This window comes from Ictidomys tridecemlineatus, chromosome 4 (genome assembly GCF_052094955.1).
Source record: "Ictidomys tridecemlineatus isolate mIctTri1 chromosome 4, mIctTri1.hap1, whole genome shotgun sequence".
Lineage (NCBI taxonomy): Eukaryota > Metazoa > Chordata > Mammalia > Rodentia > Sciuridae > Ictidomys > Ictidomys tridecemlineatus.
This window is the reverse complement of record NC_135480.1, coordinates 101,594,749-101,614,256: the sequence shown is the minus strand read 5'-3', so window position 1 is coordinate 101,614,256 and position 19,508 is coordinate 101,594,749. Positions and strand designations below refer to the sequence as shown.

At 38.3% G+C, this 19,508-nt stretch overlaps 2 protein-coding genes across 3 annotated transcripts in view; one reads left to right on the top strand and one right to left on the bottom strand.

Annotated features, from left to right (window-relative positions):
• The window catches only part of Cd3e (CD3 epsilon subunit of T-cell receptor complex), a 62,504-nt gene extending 62,264 nt beyond the window's left edge, over nt 1-240 (bottom strand). The window contains exon 1 of the mRNA XM_078047078.1: nt 102-240. The gene's annotated coding sequence lies outside the window, so the exon portion shown is untranslated. The remainder of the gene's footprint in view (nt 1-101) is intronic.
• On the top strand, nt 101-18,510 carry Mpzl3 (myelin protein zero like 3). Of its 2 annotated transcripts, XM_005328320.5 has the most exons (6): nt 101-231; nt 5,632-5,798; nt 9,372-9,582; nt 10,954-11,119; nt 12,910-12,973; nt 15,824-18,510. In XM_005328320.5, the coding sequence occupies exons 1-6, from the start codon at nt 159-161 to the stop codon at nt 15,848-15,850; spliced, it is 708 nt and encodes a 235-aa protein (XP_005328377.2). In that variant the 5' UTR covers nt 101-158; the 3' UTR covers nt 15,851-18,510. The 2 variants fall into 2 exon arrangements, with proteins under 2 accessions (XP_005328377.2, XP_040141241.2); XM_040285307.2 differs by lacking the exon at nt 12,910-12,973.
• Nucleotides 18,511-19,508: the final 998 nt, after the last annotated feature.

Sequence of the window (19,508 nt, the reverse complement as noted above, 5' to 3'; positions counted from 1 at the left end):
TGGTCAGTGAAACCAGGTGCGATTCTGGAAGGTAGCCACAGCCTATGGCATCTCCGGATGGCCATTTTAAGTTTTCTCGCTGACGTCACTTCCTGGGTTACCTGAGTCGTTACCGGGAGCCGCAAACAAGGTGTACAAGTATCTGAAGAGCTGTCGGGATGCAGCAGAGCGGAGCGGCTGGAGGCCGTGGCTGCGCGCTCTTTTCAGTGCTGGGCATCCTATTTTTCCAGGGTGAGTTCGCCGGCTGGCTGTGTCCCACTTCCGGCTGCGGGGGGGTAGGGAAGATGGTCGCTTTTCCGGTTCCGGGTGGGGGGGTCTCGTCAAAGCCCCCGCTCGGTTTCTGGGAAGGAAGGAAGGTGGGGTGCTGCGGAGGATGTTCACGCCACCCACAGAGAAGAGTTGCTATCTTGTCAGTCCTTTCCTGAGCTCGACCACCTTGGCGCTGTATTTTGGTGATGACATGACTAGGTAGAACCACAAAGTTCAGGCTTTGGGGGCAACGCGTGGTTATCTTATATGAGATAATCTGTGGTAGTCTGCTGTTACCCTGATGACAGAAAGGAATTTCTAGTGGCCAGTAGTGGGTCCCTTTAGTTTTGGGAAACAAAATCGTTACTTGATAATTTTATTTTTTGTAAATGAATATCCTGGGCTATGAAATAAAACGTTTGTCACAGGTCGTGATGTGTGTTTTTATACAGAAGTATATTGTTGAAGAAGCAGCAACTGCCTTAGCATTTAGAAAAAAACATTTTTAAAAATATAAGGGTATGTCGATTCTTAATCGGCTGAGTGATATCAGAAGTTCATACGGACACAATAACACTTGTAAAAATTGAGTATGTTTTGATTTCATGTAATTTTCAAATTGCGTATATTTCGGTTCAACCCAAATAATTTCATTTTAGGTTGTAATTATTTCCTGATTTTTTTTTTTGTGTGTGTGTCTTTTGGGGAAATCAAATATAATTACAGCAGAATTAGAATTTTTGACTTCATAAAACTTCCCTGTAAGTAATGGAGATTTCTGAAATGAACCTTTAATATTATATAAATATAAATCAGGTGCCCTAATTCTCAGCAGGTAAGACTGGGAAGTTTTTATTTATCTGGTGACTAATATTCTTGCTGCCAGCACACTCCCAGATTTCTCCCAGCTGTCTGTGTCATCATAAGTGTCCAGTTTTTCATCTAAATTCCTTTTGCAATACAATATTTAGTTTAACCTGTCACTTCAAATATACCCAGATCTCTTTCTCTCTTTCTCTTACACACACACACACACACACACACACACACACACACACACACACACGACATGTTCAAATATTCTATCAAGGAAAAAAATTTCTAGAAATAATAGGTGTTTTCTTGAATTTAATGCCATTTCACATTGAAGAGTTGCTTCAAATTCAATGGACCTAATAAATCAATCAGTAAAGTTGATTTTATCATCTTCTTGTACTTGTTGAGGAGATTTATATCTTTTTAAATAACAGGTGTATTGAGATATGGTCACGTTCTATGCAATTTATCCATTTAAAATGTACAATTCAGTGGCTTCTAGGAGTCATACAGTTGCATAATCATCACCACAACCAATTTTAGAATATTTTTGTCACCCCAAAGAGAAATCCTACTCCCATTCCCAACTTCCCCCAACCCCTGATAATCACCAGTCCACTTTCTAACTTTGTGGATTTGCCTGATCTAGGTATTTTATATAAATGGGATCATACAATGTATTTTCTTTTGTGACTGGATTCTTTCACTTAGTGTGTTTTTGATGTTTCATCTTTTGTCTTTCTTTTTTGGTCTGACTTTTGAATCTGTTAGGTGATAGACTTTGTTTTCATACTAATATTTATTTTCCTTTCCTCTTCACAGATAGGACACATTTAATTATTAGTTTGTTCAAATTCTCCTTAAGTTATAAGTCTAATCCTATTGTAGCAGTTGTTGAAGTGTATAGAAATAATTGAGTAGGTAATATAGTCTTCTCTTTTCCATGTAAATGTGCCATTATATGAATGAAAGATTGTCAGATGCATATTTTGGAAAATCACATTTATAAAATTAGGAACTTTATTTTGTCATATTTCTCTAATTTCTTCCATTTATAAAATTATTTATGTTAAATAGGATTTTCCTGTTTTCTTCCCCAATTAAATTTTTTGTGGATATTTCTTTAGTTTACTGTTTTACCTGTTCAGAATGCTCTTTGACTCAGGTAGAAAAATAAATATCTGTAAAGACATTAGTCTAAGGTAGAAATTTCTGAATGAATGTAATATTGGATTAGAAGGGAAGAGACTTAGAAGGGGATTTGGTAGGGACTGTCACAGAGATGTGAAATTTGCATGTTTGTGTGTGATGTATATGTATACACACCCATGCAGCACAATCAGTGTGGGGTGTTGGTTGGGGAGAGAATAAAGGAATTCTGATTTATAACTCTAATCCAAGTCTCTTCTTTGCTCTTTGGAAAACTTTCCATAAAGGGATAGAGAATAAATATTTTGGGCTTTTCAGGCATATAGTCTCTGTTGTAACTACTTTTTTCTGCAAAAAGTGCAAAACACCATGATAGGCAATATACGTAAGCAAATGAATATGGCTATTTTAAAAAAATATTTATTTTTTAGTTTTAGGTGGACCCAATATCTTTATTTTATTTTTATGTGGTGCTGAGGTTTGAACCCAGTGCCTCGCTCATGCCAGGTGAGCATGCTATCACTTGAGCCACATCCCCAGCCCAATATGGCTGTTTTTTAATAAAACCTTGTTTACATAAATATGTTGAATTTTTATCTGTTTATCAGGATAATTCTAGAGATTATAATTGGTTTGCCTCCATCTGGGTCACCCACAGAGCAAAGGGTAAGATCAGTTGCTAGTTTTTCTTAGTTTGCTCCTCTCATGAGATCCATTTGTTTGCATGTGGCCCATGGGCCATAGTTTACTGACCTTTAACCTAAACCAATTGCTACTTTGATAGTATCCCTTGGGTATCTCACATACACCCAAATTCATCCAGAATCAAATTCATGTTCCCCTTCCAAGTCTCGTACTCTCTAGTCTTCTCTCTCTAGTGAATGGCATCACCAAGTCAGGTGGTGTCATTCTTGACACCACCCTTTCTCTACATTAATTTTTTATGTTGCAATTGTGTAATTTTTCTCCTTCAGGTTATACCAGCCCAGTCTAGAAGTGGTCATCAAGAGCTAGGCTTTTCCTGAATGGGTGCAATAGAAAGACAGAAGAATAGGGGAGTTAAGAGTGTTGAAAATACTGTAAAGAAGGTGATAGGGGGTGGGTGGGTTATTAATGAGTATATTTTGTTCCTGTACTAGAATTTATGGTGAGATATGGTCACATTCTATGCAATTTATCCATTTAAAATGTACAATTCAGTGGCTTCTAGGAGTCATTCATCTCTTTCTCTCAGTCTCTCTTTTTCTGACCCCCCTCTCTCTGAAGTTTTACCCCAGAGGTGCTTGGATTTAATGGAGGAAATAAATAGCATTTAAAAGTTACTTGCAATTAATGGCATATGTAGTTGAGTAGCACTGTGTAAAAGTATTATGAGAATGTTGAAGAAATAGTGATGAACTTTATCAGAAAACTTAGGAAAGCATCACAAAGGGGCTAATATTTGAGCTGGGGTTTTAAAACGTGTGATTGTTGAGGGAACGGTGTGATGGAGAAAAACTCAGGCAGGATTGGTAGAGATGGGGACAACCTTCCAGACAGAGACATATTCAAAGAAAGACACAGGTCATGAAAGGACACAGTGCCTTTGGGAAATGGAAGGACATTTTAGGCATGGTAAAGGGGATGGGATGGGTAGGTGGCAGAGTGGCAGAAGTTTGGGGCCAAATTGTTGTTTGGGTTTTATTCCATGATGCAACAGGGAAATACTGAAGGCTTTTTAATGTATATAATGTTCATTTTAATAATAATATTTATTGAAATATTTTATTATTAAGCATTTTAGGTGTTATCATTTTAATTGTATTGAAACTTCACAATAATCCAATGAAGCAGGTTTGGTTATTATTCCTATGTACCAAGTGAGAAAATTAAAGTTTGAACAGGTTGGGTAACTGATCATGATCTCACAGACAGAAAGTGGCTGAGATAGAACTTAAGTTCAGGTCTGGCTAATTCTAATCCATGCTTTAAATTCTGTACTATACCTGTAATACTTGTGCTTTAGAATAAAAGAGTGGGATGAGGGGACAATACAGATTATCCATTTGTTTCCACCTTCCAGTTTTTAGACTTAGGTAAGGATTTTTCCACATTAATGTGTCATTGAAGTTGTTATTAGTGAGCTCAATCTGGTCTCCTCCTTTTAAGAGGAATGTGACCAAACTAGATTGTCTAGAGAGGAGTGACAAAAATGATTCAAAGCAGGCAGAGGTAGAGGCAGGGGAACTGATGACTCAGAGCTGTCTGTGGTAGGAAAGGTCGAGACAGTGTAGGAGAACTGAAGAGGTGAATGCTGATACTGATGGTACTAAGATGAATTGGACGATAACTCAGTAGCTCTTGGTAGGCTTCTAGTGTTGTACATGTTTTAACTCATTTAATCCTCATAGTGACCTTCCCATAAGGTCCTTGTAATAATGAGGAGATGGAGGACATACAGTAGCTTGCTGAGGCTGCAGAGCCAAGCAGTATCACTGGGATTTGAATTGGGATTTGGACTGGGACTTGAACCCTCTTCATTCTGTTTGTCTTGGGCTAACAGAAGAATCATGGCTTATTGAGGTGGATAAAGAAGCAGGAAAAACAAAGTGCTAGAGACTTAATTTTCTAAAATATGACTCTTTAGTGGAAAATAAGTTTCTACTTACTATTTTCTGAAGGCAGAAATTAATAAGAAAAAAATGCCAGCTCTTTTGGGGGAGATGTTGTGTCAAAGTTGAATATGAGCAAATATGAATAGGACTCTGCAGGGTTTAAAAATGCTCTCTTATTTTTGCATTGTAGAATGCATCCAGTTTTTCTGTTTTCCTCCCCATAATTAAATTTGAACAAATGGGTGATTCATTAACCAGCTTTAATAAAGAGGGGAAAACCAGATAGGTCACAGAATAGTTTTTAAAAATTCTTTGAAAATTTTCCTATTCTTATTTCCTATTCTCATTTTATTGGTGATTGAGACAGTGACAACTTCTTGCTACATTCATGCTGTACTTGGGGTAAGTCCTTAGACCCCACGAAAACTGTCATATTCCCAGAGCATGTGTGTGCTCTGGGGTTTGGGAAATGGAAAAGGGTGAATGGTGTTGCCTTTTTGCCTACTGTGGACAGCCCTGCTCACTTGTGCTTAATTTAACCATGAACTTGCATTTTGGAAAAAATGCTTGTGTGACCAGGTTTTCAATTTTACCCAAGTATTCAATCTATGATTTAAGATTACAGAATGATAAAAATGCTACCCTAGATTAATGGGGATATCAGGTCCTTGTCCCTTGTGGGATTGCCTGAGAAGACATTGATTGCCCTGACTTTTTGAAGAGAGCCATGAAAATGATAAATATCATGCCTATGTTGTTCATTAACATCTGTACATTCCACCAAAATTAATACACTTTAAATGTTTGGGCATGCTTTGATTAGGTGTTCATATCGTCCTTTCCTTGGAGATTAATGCAGATGCTCATGTCCGAGGTTATGTTGGAGAAAAGATCAAGTTGAAATGTACCTTCAAGTCAACTTCGGAAGTCACTGACAAACTGACCATAGATTGGACATATCGCCCTCCCAGCAGCAGTCGAACAGAGTCTGTAAGTGTGTACTTTTCAGAAAGCTGCCTTGAGTCTTCTGGGTCAACGGTTTTGAAATCTTTTTATTGCAAATAACAGGCATTCATGAAGCCTTCTCCTCTTAGAATAGAAGATGAACTTCTCTATAAAGGAAAGGAGATGAGCTTCTGCCCTGTGTGACATTTTTTTGATCACAGAGGTCATTTTATTCTTCCACTTAAGAATCTTGCATATTAGTTGGGTGTGATGGCACATGCCTGTAATCCCAACAGGGCTTAGGAAGCTGAGGCAAGAGGACTGCAAGTTCAAAGCCAGCCTCACAATTTAGCGAGACCCTAAGCAGCTTAGTAAGACCCTGTCTCAAAATTAAAAATTAAAAAGGGCTGGGGATGTGCCCAGTGATTAAGTGCCCTAGGGTTCAATCCCCAATATCAAGAGAGAGAGAGAGAGAGAGAGAGAGAGAGAGAGAGAGAGAGAGAGAGAGAGAATATCTTGCATATAATTTGCAGGAATAAAGTGGCCAAAAAACTAGAGGAAATATGGTTTAATTTTTTTATAGCTTCATTTTCACATTGATATACTAAGAAGTGTATCTCTAGGACCGTTGACTAGAACAGTTCTATGGGTCCCAGTCACAGACATCCTTTCTCTTAAAACTAGCTGCTCATTTCCTGTTAAATAAAATTGTTTCAGTGGGTGTATCTGTTTGTATGGTTGTACTTTGTAGATTTATCTTGGCTTCTTCTCCCAGCAGGTAAACATCTGCAGTGATTTATATAGCTGCCTTTGAAGGAAGTGGTGGCACCTTGTGTTGGTGATAGATGTTGTTGGTGACAGATGGTCTTCTATATTAAAAGCAATATACTTTAGTCACACATATAGAAACCATTTATGGTTCAAATCCCATTGCGGGTATCTAATTGAAGATAAGACACCCTTTCTCTTTATGATTCCACCAGTATCCTTAGCTCAGTATAAGTGCTATTCAACAATGTGAATCTCACAACCATATATGTAAGATTAGATTTTTGAAAGTATTCTTAACTTATTTATGCTGTTTTCCTTTGTTGGGAAAACTTTCCCATTCATTTTAATGTGTAAGCTTTGAATTCTGTTTTGGAGTCATTTTTCTTTTCTTTTTTTTTTTTGAGAATTTTAATATTTATTTTTTAGTTCTCGGCGGACACAACATCTTTGTTGGTATGTGGTGCTGAGGATCGAACCCAGGCCGCACGCATGCCAGGCGAGCGTGTTACCACTTGAGCCACATCCCCAGCCCCTTGGAGTCATTTTTCAATGCCACATAGCTCATAGCTTGGAGCTAGGCAGTTAATTCTAGCGAAGGAAGCTAGACTGAATTCATGGTTCCTTTTTTTTAAAACAGTTTACTTTATTCTGAGTATTCAGGAAACCATGGCTGCCCTTGTTTGGCTCAACCTCCTTGGCCAAAATTAGGACAGTGCAAGCAATGAGCTTCTTGAGTCAGAAACCTTATAGACAAACAGTAGATCTCTGTGAGACTGGTAGAAAACCAGCAAACTCACCCAAGTTGGACTCAGTAGACCTTTAAAGTCACATAATGTAATGTTGCAGTTACACAGTTAGTGTAACTGCGTTGATCAATTAGTAAGGATTTGAGTATCACTAATTTAGTATGGTACTTATTGGTTAGATTAACCTTGAAGATACACAGCAGCCTTGTTTTGTCAATCAGGACTTTCAAACCCTTTTATCCTGATGCTGGTAATCAGTGGTAGGCTCTCTTTATCTCCCTTTGGAACACTCACCTCACATATTATTTCTTGATAACTGTATTTACCACTAGAATGTAAGTTCCATGAGGGTAGGAACTGTGCCTGTGTGGCTCCCAGTGTACTGTTTTTCTTAACATACTGCCTAAAACTCACTCTGCATGTAGTATTTGTTGAAAAAATGAACCAACAAGTGATTCAGCATCTTCTCTGGGAAATTGCTGTTCAGTTGGGAAATTCAGTGGTTATAGATGTCTAGTTGCTTAAGTGGGAAGGTACCAAGAAAACAAAGAAATTGTTTGTATCTTGAATCTTGCATAAGAGAGAAAACTTACATTGTTTTGTAGTACCTGGCTGACCCACCTCCAGGTATAATCAGGGGCTTTTGGTGATGAAGTGTCTGATCACTAAGTCCAGTCCAGCACTGTTTTAATTCAATATACATTTATTGAGTCCTTTTTATGCATTTGACTTGGATTTATATTAACTTCCAGGGTAGATAATATGAGAGAGACTGGATTATATTACACTATGCCAGTGATTTTGAGAATAAACAAAAATCTTCCTTTTGTTACTTACTAATTGGTACCATTGAGTAAGTCAGTTTTTTGTTTGTTTGTTTGTTTGTTTGTTTGTTTTTGGTCTTGCTCCCCTTTCCATCAATTTGGAATAGTTAGTTATGTGTTAGTTATAACACATATCATTTAATGTTATTGTAAGGCTAAAGTGAACAAATATGTGGAAGTCATTTGTAAACTATAAAGTGCTATACCAATATGAGACATTACTTTAGAGCAGGATTTCTCAACTTTGGCACTGCTGACATTTTGAGCCAAATGATTCTTTGTTGTGAAGGCCATCATCCCATACATTGTGGGAAGTTTAACAGTAATTCTGCCTTATATTCATTAGATGCCAGTAGGCTCATCTCCCCACTGTGACAACAAAAATGTCTCCAACTCAACATCGAGAAAACAAAGAACCTGATTAAAAAATGAGTAAAGGATCTGAATAGATATTTCTCAAAAGAAGAGCTATCAATGGTTATCAGATAGATGAAAAATGTTCCATATCTCAATTATTATGGAGATTCAAATTAAAACCACAATGAGATATCACCTCACATCTGTTAAAATGATTGTTATAAGAAAGACAAGTTATAAAAAGTGTAGGAAGGATTAGAGAACAGGGAACCCTGTATACTGTTGGTGGGGATGTAAATTAGTATAGCCATTTTGGAAAATAATATGGAGGTTCTTAAAAAACTAAAAATAGGGGCTGAGGTTGTGGCTCAGTGGTAGAGAGCTTGCCTTGTATGTGTGAGGCACTGGGTTTGAGCCTCAGCACCACATAAAAATAAGTAAATAAAATAAAGGTATTCTATCCATCTAAAAAAAAAACTAAACAAACAAACTAAAAATAGCTGGGTGTATAGCTCAGTGGTAGAGCACTGCCAGAAAAAAAAAATCACATTGTATCCCATGAATATAATAATTATTATTTGTCAATTAAATATAAATAAATAAGTTTTGAAGGTGGAAAAAGTCTCCAACTGTTTCCAAATGTTTTATGAAGAGCAAAGTTGCCCTGGTTTAAAGCTATTACTTTAGGACGTTAAGAATTTAGAAGAGATTCAAGAGTTAGGATCCCAGGATTCTTTCATTATTCTTTTTTTGAATTGGCCTTTAGGATGATAGGATGAACCAGAGGATGAAGGTGAAAAAAAAGCATTTAAAAATTTTCCCAACTACAAGAACCCATTTATAGTTGTATTTTACTTTGGAACTACTTAGCTTAACATTTTCCAAATTAACATTTTTCTCTCATGGTGTTGCTTTCTTAGATTTTTCATTATCAGTCTTTCCAGTACCCAACCACAGCAGGCACATTTCGGGATCGGATTTCCTGGGTTGGAAATGTGTACAAAGGGGATGCATCTATAAGCATAAGCAATCCTACCCTTAAGGACAATGGGACATTCAGCTGTGCTGTGAAGAATCCCCCAGACGTGCACCATAATATCCCCCTGACAGAGCTAACGGTCACAGAAAGGGGTAAGCTTATTGCCATCAGCCTTCTGCAGTGCTTTTGGGATTGTTCTGGAATGCTCATTGAAAAGCAATGAGTTGAGTCATTGGATCCAGTTGAGTCATTGGATCATTGTGACAAAGTGATTTATCTTGCTGTCCTGTTAAGATGAATTTTTTATCTTTATTCTGAAAACTGAATTTTCTCTTCAAATTTTGTCATAGTTTCTCCATTATCCCCTTTTCATTTTGGTCTCAGGTAAACAAAGGTCTTGTGGAATAGATGACAAACCCTTTAGTAAATGGAAGATTAGCATCTCTGTGAAACAGAAGTCACTCGGGTTTTCCTAATACGTTCACATTCCCAGCTATGAGACAGTGTTCTTGCCTATGTCTTGAAAGGGTATTTCCTCTGTTGATGGATGTGGTATATTTCTTTTATGTTACTAAGGGCAGCAGTTTCCTTTTAGTGTAAAACAGGTTGAGAGGAAGTTGAGGACTGACCTTTTTTTTTCTACATTTTTCCTTGGTGACTATTAAGTGGTTATTCTAGTTCTTAATTGAATTTAAACCAAAGATTTAGAGATACATTATGATTCATCATAGTTACCTTATCTTTCTTGGGTCTTCCCTCCCCTGCCTTCCTTCTTCCCTCTCTCCCTTCTTCCCTTTCTCTTCTTTCTCAAATTCCTTCTTCTTCTTTATTGTCTTTTGTCTTTATCTTCTTCAACAATAACTGACAGGTTTCAAAGACATGAGCACATTCATAATGCTGGAATGATTAGAAACTGATTAAGTTTTTCTGGAAAGCATTTTGAGAATAGGAATTAGATTCTTAGAAGTATATGTCCTTTGATCCTGTAATTTCATTTCAAAATTTAATTTTAAGGAAATAGAGGTGAACATGAGGATTTATGTACAAGGATGTTCGTCCTAATGTGACTTTCGAACTCAAAAGAGTTTGAAATAAACTTGAATGCCTAGCATTAGAGGATTGATTTAATAAATTTTTTCAATATGGCAGGATACTGTGCAGCCATTAAACATCACATTTAGAAGGGATTTTTAATGACATGAAAACATGTTTATTATATTTAGCAAAAAATGTTAAAATAATATGTAGCATGATTTCTAGATCTAGGAATATGCACCTTACCTTCAAATGCACCCCCATAAACAATACCCCTTGAAAGAAGATTGAATCGGTAAATACCAATGTGTTATTCCTAGGTAGCGGAATTATGGGAGAATTTTTATTCTTTGTTGCATTTTTGTGCATTTTCTACATTTTCCACAATGAATTCATTTCCTTTGTAATCAGAAAAAGTACAAGTGCAAAAGCAGAAATTCTCTCATGTCAGAGGAAGCACTTTTACACCTTTTCTTTTTTCCCTCTAGGTTTTGGCACCATGCTATCCTCTGTGGCCCTTCTTTCCATTCTCGTCTTCATTCCCTCAGTGGTGGTGGTGGTTCTGCTGCTGCTGAGAATGGGGAGGAAGGCTGCGGGGCTGAAGAAGAGGAGCAAGTCTGGCTATAAGAAGTCATCTATTGAAGTTTCAGATGAGTAAGTCCAGCTGCAGCCCTAGTAAACCTATTTTTCTTCAGGGCCCTGCACCCCTGTATCCAGAATTCTATCATGTTGAGTTTAGTTCAGCTGGTGGAGTTTCGTTTTGGACAGGATGGTTCTGTTTGAAAGTGACACTTGTGGATATTGATTTGGAGGGAGATGGAGGGACTGATAGTATTCTCCTCACCTTCTCCTTTGGAAATCAGATTGTGCAATACTTTGGTTCTAAACATTTTTTCCCCATTGGGTAATGGGGATTGAGCTCAGGGGCCCTCAATGACACTGAGCCACACCCCTAGCCTATTTTGTATTTTATTTAGAGACAAGGTCTCACTGAGTTGTTTAGCATTTTGCTTTTGCTGAGGCTGGCTCTGAACTCATGATTCTCCTGTCTCATCCTCTCGAGCTATGGGGATCATAGATGTACACCACCATGCCCAGCACTGACATTTTTTAAAAGTAGGTATCTCATTTTTTTCAAAGTTTAGGGGAAACTCCAAGTCAGTTTTTTCCTCTTCTCTGTTTCTCTTTTTGGCACTAAGCTGATTTCTCCTGACAGAAAGAAAATACATGTGCAATGAGGGAGGCTTTAAGAATAGCCATGGAGGGTAAGGACAATTTAAATAAGCAAGATCTATTCTTGGTCAGTAGATGCTCCAAAGGGCTACTTGGATTGTGGTTATCAAAAGCATTTATTAAACATCATTCTGCCAGTGAGCAGCCATGATCCAGTATTTTCCCTCAAAAGATGTCTCCTAAAAAAAGTAATAAAAATTAACGTAAAACCCTGTGAGTTCTTTATTATATGTATTGGGAGTCTTTAACATGGGGAGGAAAGTCTGACCCTTAAAGGGTCCAAAATTTTTATTCTCTGTGTGTGTGTGGAGAGAGGATGCCCTTAGTAAGTAATCTGTGGTTCCCCCAAAATAAAGAACTATTGACCAAAATCCCAATGTCTATTTCAAAATATGGTATACCAAACCTTTCATCAACTGATCCTAAGTCACACACTGCTTTCTATAATTTCTTCTCATTCACCCCACCTCAACAATAGTGAGCTTATTTTTCCCACTAGACATACTACATTTAGGTAGAGACATATTGTTTTTATTTTTCCTTGCCTCCTTCCTGCTTTTTTTTTTTTTAATGGTGCTGGGGATTGAACCCAAGGGCTTGTGCATGCAAGACAAGCATTCTACCAAGTGAGATATGTCCCCACAGCCCTTTCCTTCTCTTCTTTGCTAGGAAACTCTTTCTTATCTTCTAAGACCAGCTGAAATATCCCTTTCTCTTGACTCTTCCTGAGTTCTGAAGGGTGAATCAGTCACTCTCTGCCCATTGCTGCCACAGCAGTTTCACCTTAATTCTATTAAGACATTTATCACATTGTATGATATAATACTTGTTAAGTTATAGAAGACCCCTCACCCCTGCCATGAGATCATTGGCTCTCCGAGGGACCAGGTTTTATTTATCTTTTTATCCCTAGTGCAGCACAATGCCCCAGACATTGTTGGTGCTTAGTACTTTTTTGAATGAATGAATGGTTATGACTAGCTACTATTTATCGAGCACTTACTATGTGCTGGGCATGTAGTGGTAATATCTACATTTCATAGATGAGGAAAGAAGCTCCTGGAGTTGAAGTGATTTGTCCAGTTATCTTGCTAGTAAGTGGAAGAGCTGGGGTCTAAACTCAGACCTGTCTGACTTTAAGACCTGAGCTTTTAACTGGCCCACTATACTGGATAGTGACAATAGGGATTTGGTTTGTACCCTTTTCACAGCACTGACCAGGAGGAGAAAGACGAGTGCATGGCAAGGCTTTGTGTCCGTTGTGCCGAGTGTCTGGTAAGTCCTTGCCACTTCTTCTGTTGACTGTGGTGTCTCACTTTCCTCCCTGCTTAAGGGGACTCTTTGTCCTCAAAGGCAGCAGAGAATATACAGGTAGGTCCAAAGAAGGTATGAACCAGTATTTCCCCAAAGCATTTTGGCCTCTGGGGATTTCTACCAATTCTAAGAATGATTTTTTCTCCTGCCTCATGGGCATAGAGTGGTATTCTTAGGTCAGGAATGGGACTAGAAGAGGAATGTCTCATGCCATTTAATTCATACTAAGACACTTCAACTCACTGGATCCAGAACCTTGAATTTAACTTTTAGGCTGAGCTTTGGTATTTTCCAGGGAGTTAGAGTTTTAGGTAACTTAATGTCTTTTATCAATAAGAAACACTATTTTGGAAGGCCCAATTTTTCATTTAAATTTCAAAAAACTATCATCCTTCCCCCTTTGGGCAATTGCTGTGACTAATAGGCTTGTGTAGCTATCCTAGGATCGAAGGAGGAGGGAAGGCTCTCTGATGTGGTACAGTTGGAAATAGGTCAAAAGCAACTTGTGATCTAGTGTGAAACACACCTGTCATTTCAAGGTCCAAACTTGAGCTCTCTTTGTACTTACTGCCAAGCTCGGCACTTGGTCACACGAGTGTAGCCCAATTATTTGTTGCAGTAATCTTTGTTTCTGCTTCTCTCCAGCCCTTGAGTAACATATTAAGATGAGAGAAAGATTATTAGTGCTAGGGAAGAGGGAGTACCTGATGCCAACTCTTCAGGCTTTGAATATTTTTATAACACAAAATAAGTTAGTATTCTTATGGTTATTATTTGTTGAGCGTCTGACACATGTCACATGCCTTCTTGTAGGGAAAGACATGTCACTTCCTAACCACCATTCTAGGTGGCTATGAAACAGTAGAATGGTGGTTAGGAAGCAGCAGTGAAGAAAAACTGACAAAAACTTCTGCCCTCAAAGAAAGAACTTAACATTCTTTTCCTGATAAACTTTCTCATCCTCCAAGATCCAGTTGAAATGTCACCTTTGCTTAAACTGGGGTACAAACACTGACTTAATCTTAAAAATAAGTAAAATATATACTATACCAGGTAGTTTTAATGCTATGAAGAAAAATAGAACAGGAAAGGGAGATGGGATGGCTGGATAGGGGTGTATGAGGATGGTTGGGGACATCCTCAGTAAGATGATATTTATGCAAACTCCTAAAAGAAGTAGATAGCAAGCCATATGGCCACTGTGGAGGAGCATTTCTAGATTGGGGAGATGAAGAAAAATTAGCCAAGGAGGCTGAGAAGTCATAATCAATAAGGTTGAAGGAAAATGGGTGAGTTTGGTATCCTGGGAGATAGGGAAGAAAGTGTTTCAAGGAGGGCAAATAAAATGAGAATTGAGAAGTGATTGTTGATGGTTGATAACGTGCAGGCCACTGGTGACCTTTGTAAAAGTGGCTCCAGTGGAACGGTGGAGTCGAAGCCTGACTGGGGGAGGTCAAGAAAGATTCCAAAGAGACAATGGAGAATATGGGTGTGTACAGCTTGCCTTGCTGTGGACCGATTCAGAGAAATAGACAATATGTGGAAGGAGGAATGTGTCAAGAATTACTTTTTTTATTATGGGAAAAATTGAGCAAATTTATCAGCTGATGGGAATGATCCAGTCAAGAAGGAAAAATTGATGCTGCAGAAGAAAGAAGGAGGGTTGTTGGGGGTGATGCCAGGATTTAGTGCACATGTGGAGATGTTGGCTTGAGGCAAAGGCAGTAGGAGTGTGAAAGAAGAGTAGGGAAGGCCAAAAAGATGGAGCCATATGCTTGTCAGTGGTAAATACAATGATGGGAGACTGCTTCTCTGTTCCCAGTGATAGGAGAAAGCAGTACAATAGCTGAGAATGATGGGAGGAGGTGTTAGAAGATAAGGGAAAGAGGTTAAGTTATGAAATAGTCATTTGGGAGAATAGGAGAATTAATGACCTGTGAAATGCCAGGTAATGCTCATGGCCCAACTTAAGTTAGAAGTAATGTATGTGAGTTTCTGTAATAAGAATAAGAATCATGGTAATAGGAGCTAAGCTTGAATGAGTGTTAAAGGTGGCAGGCACAGCTAAGTAATTTACATCTATTGTCGAATTCACTTCTCATAATGGTACTGTGAGGTGTATTTTTATTATCCCCATTTCATAGATGAGGAAACTGAGTCTTAGAGAAGTTGAGGAACTCTATCTAGCCAGATGCAGTAGACACACCTGTAGTCCCAGCAGCTCAGGAAGCTGAGGCAGGAGGATTGCAAGTTCAAAGCAGCCTCAGCAACTTAGCGAGGCCCTAAGCAACTCAGAAAGATCCTGACTCTAAATAAAATAAAAAAAGGGGCTGGGGATGTGGCTCAGTGGTTAAGTGACTCTGAGTTCAGTTCCGGTACCAAAAAACAAAACAAAACAAAAATCCTCAACAACAACAACAAACCACAAAGAACTTTATCCAAAGTCACACAGACAGCAAAGTGTGGAACTCAGAGTTAGAGCGACTCCTACTCTAAACTCCTAACCCTGGTCTTGTGCATTCTGCTGAAGGCAGTCACCTTTTCTTGTGTGTTATGGTTTTCAAAAAATATTCACCAAGGAAAAGGGAGCCATTTGGGCTTTGAGGCAGAAAATATCCCAGTGGACACATTTCATTGAGGTCTTGTGAAGTTTCATGGGAATTTAGGTGGGTCGAGTCAGTGGGATTTCAATCTTATTGTCCTAAGTCAGCTTTCACTGGAGGATCCAAAGGTGTGATTTTTGCCTAGATTCTAACTGTGGCGTTGCACTTCACGTGTACACCCCCCCCCATGCTGCTCTTTCCTCTGTAGGATTCAGACTATGAAGAGACATACTGATGAAAGTCGGCAGAATGTAAGAAGAGTCACCTAACAACAAAAAACACCCATTCCGCTGCAGCTGTAGCCTTTCCAGAGCAGGGGAGCTGGCCAGGACAGCAGTGACGGAGGATTCTGGAAGTCTTCAGTAAAGGCTATGAACCATTTATTTATTGAAGAAATCTTCTTTTTGTATTTATAAACTGTTCAGAACTTTCAGAAGAGACTCATGACTTCCCCTTTTAAAAAGTTACACTCTAATTGAATGAAGAAATTCTTTCCTTGAAGAGAATGATAACTTTTTGGTTTACCTTTGCTCTTGAATGTATTATGTTTTCTTCCAATTGTTTGAAGGAGAATCCTAAATGTGTGCCACACTGCTGATGCCAAAGTGCTATTTTTTACTGAAGCAAAGCTTGCAGCTCTTGATGATGGGCTACCAGACAAAAGGCTTGTTTGGGATAGATAGATGTCTGTTGTTTTTTAGCCATGAACTTTTCCAGCTGTGAGTCTACAACATACACTACTTGGTTCAATGTTATAATCATTGGTTATATCTGGGTGATTTGGAATGTAGCCCTAATTTCTTTAAAGTTGGTAGGATCAGGAGTCATTGGTGTGCTTTGACTGGGTTTTTAAACTATTAAAGTATTATAATTTACACTTAAGGAAAGGACTAGTGAGGTAGAGGAATTATTTTTGTTTGTCTTGCTAGGTGCAATTTGGGCCAAGGAGCTTTGTCATTCTACTTTCCTATAGTTGACTAATTTGTGGTTTCCTTCTTAACTTTTCAGGTCAGAGGCAAGAAAAACTCCTCAAAAGGTTTTAAGTGGGGACTTATAGAATATATTGAACAGTTAGTTGAAATTAAATCTTTTCACTTGTTCTTCAAAACTTTTTTGGTCTAAAATACACCAATTATGAGTGAACTATGGTATTTGCAAGCTATTTTGCATAATTTTGGAGAGGAGGAAGTAAGGTTATGCACAACATCTATGTCTTCTTTCTCTTCTCTCTATAACTCAGAACACATTCCTCCATTCTACAGCAACCTACTTCACTTTTTGATTATCCCTTTTCCCATCTTTGTTGTTTCAGCAGAGAATGGTCCCTTTCCATGGTTCTTCCTTAGGTGGCTCAAGAGGCTTTCCTATGGTAGCATTATACTATATATGTTTTTAAAAAATCAGTTCTACATTTTCTGCCAAGATCTAATTTCTAAAATTTGTGCCATTAATTCCATCCCAATGATTTGGCCTGGCCTCTTTTGCTAATTTAGTGAACAGATTAGAAAATCTGATTATTTGATAGATATTTTTGAATTGTTTCTGGTCACATCAGTCTATTGCAGAGGCCAAGACAGGACTGATGTTTACATTTCCAGTGATTAAATTTTATACTTTTTTTTCACCATTTGTTAATTATGTGATTCTCTGTGGTCAATTTAACAAGACCATTCTGGTGCCTCAGAAGAGAGGAAAATTTGAGCAGCTGATCTTGAAGATTTAAAAATAGAGATGAAATACTAAGGGGGACTTTTTGTGGGTCTCATTTCTCTGAGAGAGAGAGAGAGAAGAGATCACGTTACAGGAACCCATTTGAAGCCACATCCCATTGAAGGAGGAACCAGAGTTTGGGTTAGGTTTTCTTGCAAAGATTAGACTGTCTTGGATGTTTGCTGCTTTAGGTAAATGGTGCTCTGTGAATACTCACACATGTTATTTTGTAGCCTTTATCATGATTTGACCCAGTCCCTCTATTTTAAATGACAGAACAATAGAATCCTTCATGGTAAGGGAATAAGTTGGTAATTTATTCTGCTTCATGGGTTTGTGGTCACATCCCAGTCCAGGCTGCCCTGTTTCCTTCCTGTGTATTGACACTTGAGTTGCTGCTTTTTACCTCCAAAGGAGCAGAAAAGTGTATAGATTTGTGCCTTCTTAGAGGATGGAAGAAAGATAAAGTGTTTTCTTTTTGTTTGTTTAATGTACTGTTTTAGTAACTTCTAAGGTCTTAGTCTATTTATTTCCTTTTGCTGCTCTGTGGGCACTTGTCACGCCATGTGGTGACTAGCTTTATCTAGAGAGGGAATTTCATTAAAAAGGCATTAAAAACCTTCAGATTTTTTCTTTGCTTTCTCAAGCTTTCTTGTGGTTATGTTATCTTACCAATTTTATGCATTAGGTTTTTTAAATCTGTTACACAATGTAAATTTATAAAGTGCTTTCTGTTTCCCCTGTTAGCTGTTACTGCAGGTCACTTGGGAAACATCTTAATTCTCTTGAATTGGGTGCTATTGCTTCAAGAGAGAAGCTTGCACGTGCTTGTTTTTAAAACAACAACAACAACAACAACAACAACAACAACAAAATTCTGGGGACCACATCCTGAACTTGAATGTTGCATAATGAACTACTCAGCTGTAGTCATAAAGGAGAACTGTAAGAATATCCATTGGAATGGAGCAAGACTATTACTTAATTACACAACTCAAAACTTCTAGAAGAGGCAGCTGCATTCCTTTGTCTGCAGTGTTGGACTGTTTACTGCTATACCTCATTGCCTTTTTTGTTCATTTGTTTTGTAGGAGGGCATGCACTGTTAGGCCATGTGCACAGGATTGTAACTCTTGGTATCTTTATTCTATCACACTTAATAAAGTTCTTTGTACCTTCTGGCTACCTCTTGGTGTATGTCTTACTTATGAGAGTTGTTATGTGAGGAAAAGGGGGGTTTTGTGGTTTTCAGCATTGAGTAAAAGATTTGTCTGAGCTGAAACCCAGCAAGAACCTACAGCTCACATAGCAGGGCTGATAATAAATTTTCTGAAAATCTGTGAGCCGGTTCCTACGCTGATGGTGACTTGAAATTGCCTAATGGTGGAAATATTCATACTACAGAGATGCCTTACCAGCATATCACTTTTCAAGGACCATGCAGCATGGTCCTTGAGGAAAGCAAACATTCACAAGCCTTTCATGTGATATGGACAAGTTCCATAAGGCAAGTATACTCAGGCCAATTGGTCAAGTCAATTGAGTTCAGGTTGAAGACTACATTGAGAATGCTTATTTTAAAGTAGTGAGTTAGACTGAGAGAGCCCTCACACTGAAGAAAACTTGACTTCTTATCTGGGATGTCCAAGTCACCCAAGTGGTTCTCTGGAAGAATAACTGACAGTCTGTATGCTGGAAATGCTGATAACTCACCGTCACAGGAAATCTACATGGCTAGATGGTGAGTTGGAGGACTGAGCAGGAATGGGATAATTGACTGGCTATGTGGCACCTCTGTATTGAGAGAAAAAATGAGAGGTTGCTATATCTTAAAACAGATTTTTTTTTGTACCAGGAATTGAACCCAGGAGTGCTTAACTAGCCACATTCCTGGCCCTTTTTATATTTTATTTTGAGACAGGGTCTAACTTGCTTAGGAACTTGGTAAGTTGCTGAGGCTAGCTTTGAACTCATGATCCTCCTGCCTCAGCCTCCCAGGCTACTGTAATGTCAGGTGTGCCTGGCTCAGTCAGATGTTTTGTGTCAATCTTTATTGTATTTTGTTTTCATGAAACTGATTTCTTTCTCAGCAAGTTTATCTGATGCCACTCAAGATCCTACCCTCAGAAAGTTTGTAATGTGGAAGGGGAGATGACACCTGCAGAGATCTGGGATGTGAGGCC